Source organism: Lytechinus pictus, chromosome 8, assembly GCF_037042905.1.
Source record: "Lytechinus pictus isolate F3 Inbred chromosome 8, Lp3.0, whole genome shotgun sequence".
Lineage (NCBI taxonomy): Eukaryota > Metazoa > Echinodermata > Echinoidea > Temnopleuroida > Toxopneustidae > Lytechinus > Lytechinus pictus.
The window spans coordinates 16,780,619-16,787,099 of record NC_087252.1 but is presented as its reverse complement, the minus strand read 5'-3'; the positions used below and the strand labels follow the sequence as shown (position 1 = coordinate 16,787,099).

The window sequence follows — 6,481 nt, the reverse complement described above, 5'->3', positions numbered from 1 at the left end:
AGTAGTAGTAGTAGTAGTAGTTGTAGTAGTAGTGGTGGAAGTAGTAGTAATATTAGTAGTAGTAGTAATAGTAGTAGTATTAGTAGTTGTAGTAGTAGTGGTGGTAAAAGTAGTAATAGTAGTAGTAGTAGTATTAGTGGTATTATAGTAATAGTAATAGTAGTAGTAGATGTAGTAGTAGTAGTGTTAGTATTAGTAGTAGTAGTAGTTGTGGTAGTAGTGGTGGTAATAGTAGTAATAGTAGTAGTAGTAGTAGTAGTAGTTGTTGTAGAAGTAGTAGTACTATTATTCATTATTATAAATAAAAAGCTGTGAACATTTCAGTGTCAAGTATTGAAAAAAATGTAATTGATGTTAACACAAAGACAATGGATATGGTTCATTTCACTTTCGATTTATTTTATTTGTTGTCCTTTTTATAACACGGATCTCAAGCAAAATACCAAATTGGTTCTTACATACCATGAATACAAAAGAAAGAACATGTTTAGACTTAAAACGAAACTAAATCTCAAATCAAAAGAAAATTATTCAAGGTTGAAGGCGTCGTTCCACAATTTGCGACTCTCCACTAAAGTGTCAAACGTGTACCATATATGATGCAAAAGATACTGTAGTATCACATTTTGTTGTCAGCGGAAGCGTCGGGTCAGCCGGGTTTTCTCTACTCTACAAATTTACTTGGATTTTGCCACTTTTTAACTTTCTTCATTGTATTTTACCTTATATGTGTGTTGCCTAACTGTACATAGTCAACCAGAAGTGATTCATTTTACTACTATCATTCATCAACGTGTGATTTTAATCAACGATTTGCAGTGGTAATGTAGCAACTATTACTACGGTCCCATTAACTGACTTTCGTGTTATTTTTGTACATTTGATTGCCACTGAACTCCACTCATGAGTCATGTACTTTATATATGGAGCTAGTCAGAGCTACGATTCTTTTTTTCTTGTTCATCGAAGTGACTGATTGCCTACTCTTGCCATTGTAGTTGAGCTTATTCGTCTATTATCTCCTGGTATCATTGTTCATCATTCTATGCATTCTTCTATTCTTCATCCTTTCATGCCTTTGTGAGAAAAGGTGAATGAACTGAGTCTGAGTGATCACTTCAACTACATTGAGTCTAGACTATATACATTATCAGTCAATGCTTCAACTTCAAGTATGACCACTAGGAGTATGGCCATGGAGAAATCAACGGCAACTATGGTGTCTGCGGTGATTAAAGACATTCTCACTGATCCTAGGTTTGAAAGTGTTGTGGCTGGTCATATAGAGAAACGTCTGTTAGATATCAAGGAAGAACTACAAACCCAAGAAGCACGTATTCTTGACCTAGAATCAACATCGAAATCCAAGAGCGCTGAAATTGAATCCCTTCGATCCCAATTGGAAACCCGAACGAACGCTTTAAATGCCTTGAACAATCGTCTGGAAGGTCTGGAGCAGTATTCTAGGAGAAATTCCCTTCGCTTCTTCGGCATTAAAGAATCACCTGGTGAGAACACAGATGACATCATTATAAAGCTTGCCACGGATAACCTGAAGATGAATCTGCGCAAAGAGGACATCGATCGCAGCCATCGCATAGGTCCACCCAAGGAGTCCACCTCTGAAAACACCAAACCACGGGCTATCATCGTTAAGTTCGCTTCGTACAGGAAACGTCGCGAGGTCATCGGAAACCGGCGTAAACTAGCAGGTAAACGAATGTCCATCTTAGAAGACCTGACTGCAAAGAATGCTGTTCTTCTCAATGCCGCTCGCCTTAGTCCTAAAGTGAAATCTGCATGGTCCATCGACGGTCGAATATTTGCATTACCAAATACTGCTGGTAGCGTGAAGAAACTCTTAACTTGTAAGGAAGATATAAACAAGCTCTGATCACATGTATTGATCTGCCATGTATACTTCTGGTTGACTCTTACCATTTATCCTCCTCACTATGAAACTGGACTCTTATCTCGAACTTTTTGAACTTTATAGCTACTTTTTTCCCACTTTGGCGGGACCAATGTTATTTGTAATACTGTATAGAATGTTTTCATATTTTGCATGTTTCTTGTTTCTCTTTCCTTATTATTCTCAACTACTCTGTTTTGTCTCAACTATTCCTCCTGTATCCTTTTCCTGTTATTTCTATTACTTTATTATATTGCTTACACAACTTGATGTCAGGTGATGATTTCTACAGTTGTAATACCAATGCTCCTTTGCAATTTTCATATATGTATGATTCTGTATTCCCTTTTCAGGGTATAGGTGACGATGAATTCAGTGCAATATTTCAAGATACAGTGACATGTACAGATTTTGATAGACATATGTTTAATGAACTCTCACAAAATAACGATGAATTCCATTTTAGCAGATTTCTTAACTGTAAATATTTTGTTGACGACGATTTTACCTCTCAGTTCAACGACGTTCATAATCATTTTAGTATTCTTCATTTCAATTCTCGTAGTCTAAACAAAAACTTCAATGCTATCTCTACTTTCATATCCACTTTGTGTATCGATTTCTCAATATACGGTTTCTCTGAAACATGGATCTGTAAAAATACCCCTTTGTTATTTAACATTCCAGGTTATTATTTTGTCCACTCTAGCCGTCAACATGGCAAAGGTGGTGGTGTTGCTTTATTAGTTTCTGATACTTATAATTTTAATATCCGTAATGATTTTTTACAACCTTCAAATAATTATGAATCACTTTTTATTGAAATTGACATGTTTAGAGAAAAGAACATTATAATAGGTGTAATATACAGGAAACCTCAATCAAATATAAATGAATTTTCAACCATCTTTGAAAATTGTTTAAACAAGCTTGATTCTGAAAACAAACAGGTTTATTTAATGGGTGACTTCAACATAGATATTTTGAAGTATACTAATGCTACTATAAGTAATTTTCTCAGTATAATACATTCTCACTTCTTTATTCCTTTAATTGACAAACCTTCTAGGGTTACTGCTGGATCTATGTCACTCATTGATAATATATTTACCAATAATTTTGATTTAAATGTTTCCTCTGGTCTATTCTACAATGATATATCTGATCACTTCCCTATTTTTCAAATAACACAGAAACAATTTCCTGTCCATGGTATTCCTGAGCTTAGTCTACGTCTTATCAATGATGATACTATTAATGCATTTAAACATGAGCTCCTAGATTATGACTGGACTAAATTATTTGATATTACTGATACAACGCTTGCTTTTGACAAATTTCTTGATACTTTTACTCTTTTATACAATAAAGTTTTTGTAACAAAATCATATAAATCCACCCGTAAAAAAATCAAAAAGCCATGGATTTCTCCTGATCTTTATAAAAAAATCAAAGATAAGAATAGAATTTATAAATCATATATATTAAACCCTTCTGAAAGCAACAGGCAAAAATATGTTAAAGCAAGAAACCATATAAATAGGTTATTAAGGTATGCTCGTAAAGACTATTACAAAACTAAATTTTTTGCAATGAAGGGAAATATGAAACAAACTTGGCGGCTCATCAATGATATATTACATAAAACAAAAAATAAATTACCAAATTATATCAATGCTGATGGAAGGCGAATCACAGATTTTAAAGAGATAGCTGATTTTTTTAATACTTATTTCGTCAACATTGGTTTATCTTTAAACAATTCAATATCTCAGACTTCAAACAGCTCTGATAATTTTACCAAATTCTTGCCCATGCAAAATTCAAATTCTCTTTACTTCAAACCTATTACTGAGAGCGATATCACTGATGTTGTTAAAAAGCTAAACTGTACAAATAGTTGTGGCATTGATAATTTTAATCCTCGAGTTATAAAGAATGTTATATATTGTATAGTCAAACCATTATGATTTAATCTTTAATTTCTCTATTTTGACTGGTATTGTACCTTTCAAATTAAAGATTGCAAAAGTTATACCTGTTCATAAGAAAAGTGATGTTCATGATGTTTTTAATTATCGACCAATTTCCATACTTCCTTATTTTTCAAAAATTCTGGAAAGGCTTATTTACAATCGACTTTATGATTTTTTATGTACAAATTCAATTTTAAATGAATGTCAATATGGTTTCCTAAAGAATGTTTCAACCGAAATGGCTGTAATTGATTTACACGATTATTTAATTAATGTTTTCAATAAAAAACTTTACTCTATTGGAGTATTCTTAGACTTAAGCAAAGCTTTCGACACCATTGACTTTTCAGTACTTATATCAAAACTTTATAATTATGGAATAAGAGGGTTACCTCTTCAGTGGTTTCAGAATTATTTATACAATAGAATTCAATACGTTTCTTTTAACAATATTTTGTCCAACCCATTAGAGATTTCATGCGGCGTGCCCCAGGGGTCAATCCTCGGGCCCCTCCTTTTTCTGATATATATCAATGACCTGCCTTTTTGTTCTGATAAATTGAAATTCATTTTATTTGCTGATGACTCCAATATTTTATTTACTTCAAATGATATTACTTCTCTATATGACACATTAAACATTGAATTATTGAAAGTTTCGAACTGGTTTAAATGTAATAAATTGGTAATTAATGCTGATAAGTCTAACTTCATATACTTTTGTTCCCAATATCGACGTTTATCAGCAGATATCCTCGATTCATTTAAATTGGAAATGTCAGGAAACTATATCAAACGTGTTACCTCAACCAAATTCTTGGGTATTACTATTGACGAAAATTTATCTTGGAAAACTCATATAGCCCAAATTAACAAAACAATATCTAGAAATGTTGGTGTCATCAGCAAACTTCGCCATGTCTTGCCTCAATCCGTTTTGCTAATGTTATACAATACTCTTATTTTACCGTATCTCAGTTACTGTAATATTGTTTGGGCAAATACTCATCCAACCAAACTCAAATGTTTATACCTCCTGCAAAAGAGGGTTGTCAGAATAATTACACTTTCTCATTATCAAGCCCATTCTAGCCCACTATTTAAACAACTCAATATATTAGATGTATACCAGTTAAATGACTATATGTGTGCAATTCTCATATTTAAACATGTAAACACTCAACTTCCTAAATACATATCGGATATGTTTGTAAAGAACAGTTTAATTCATACTTATAATACTAGAAACAGGAATCAATACCACAGATGGAATGTGAATACAGAATTTACTTTTTATTCATGTAGGCATCATGCTCCTACAATCTGGAATTCACTCCCTACATTTATAACCTCTATTTCATTTTATAACAGATTTAAGCACAATGTAAAGCTATATTTGATCAAACGTGACTCTCGTTGAAGTTTAAATGATTTTTGTCTTCTTTCCTTTCAACCCCCCCCCCCCTCTGCTTTTCATTCTCTCCTACCCTTTTCATGTATGTTTGTTCTGGGTTAGTCTTGGTGCAAGACGCAATTCATTTTTATTTACTGAATATTTACTGAATTTGTTCTCCGCTCTTATTAATTGATCAAATCTTATGCAAGTAAGGGAGCTGTCTTGACAAGACCTTTACGGTCTTTTACAGCTATACCTAATTTCAATACTTTTTCTATTCAATACGCATGTACATACCATTCATATACTTTATTTTATCTTGAATTGCATTTTTTATCCAATGTGTTGTTATAAAATGTTTTTAATATTGGAATTGAATAAAGTTGAACTTGAACTTGAACTTGAACTTGTATGCCTAGCTGTTTATCTTAAAATGTTTGTTGAAATGCTCCACAGGGAATGGAGAAAGTGCATAATAAAGTGTGCGGGAAAGACAGGATCCGTTGACCAGGGTAACAATATATCTGTAAAAGGGCTACATAAAACAGAATTGTATTGTAAAAACCGAATGTTACCATAAAACGTCGTTCGTAAATATTTTGCTTAACATATTCAATACAAACATATCTTTTGTTTTTCTAAACTTGCAACAAATAACATACATGGGTTTTAGTCTGAAAATGACCATCAGACATTTTAAAACGCAGTATTTACATGGGGTATCAAAAACGTGAAAATAAGATATTTTGAAACTGACATATGATGCGTTAAAAGCGACATATAATTAAAAAAACAAATAGAACTGTATTAATGAAGTCTGTAGTTTTTTGTATTGGGTCAAAGGCGTTACCCCATGTAGGATTTGCCCTCTGAAACAAACTAAGAGTTGTAGTACTAGTACTAGTAGAAGAAGTAGAGGTAGTAGTAGTAGTTGTAGTAGTAGTAGTAGAAGTCGTATCAGTAATAGTAGTATAGTAAGAGTAGTAGTAGTAGTAGTAGTAGTAGTAGTAGTAGTAGAAGTGATAATGGTATAGAAGTAGTAGTGGTAGAAGTAGCAGTAGTAGTAGTAGTAATAGTAGTAGTAGTAGTAGTAGTAGTAGTAGTAGTAGAAGTAGAAGTAGTAGTAGAAACAGAAGTGGTACACTGTAAAAAATGAAGTGGTAATTTAGCACTTACAGTGCTTGTATAGTGACTGCA

At 32.8% G+C, this 6,481-nt stretch overlaps 1 protein-coding gene across 1 annotated transcript; it reads left to right on the top strand.

Annotated features, from left to right (window-relative positions):
* The first annotated feature begins 641 nt into the window (after positions 1-641).
* On the top strand, positions 642-5,572 carry LOC129277668 (uncharacterized). The gene has a single exon (XM_054913819.2). It carries the CDS (start codon positions 1,175-1,177, stop codon positions 1,892-1,894), a length of 720 nt encoding a protein of 239 aa, XP_054769794.2. The 5' UTR covers positions 642-1,174; the 3' UTR covers positions 1,895-5,572.
* The last annotated feature ends 909 nt before the right edge of the window (positions 5,573-6,481 follow it).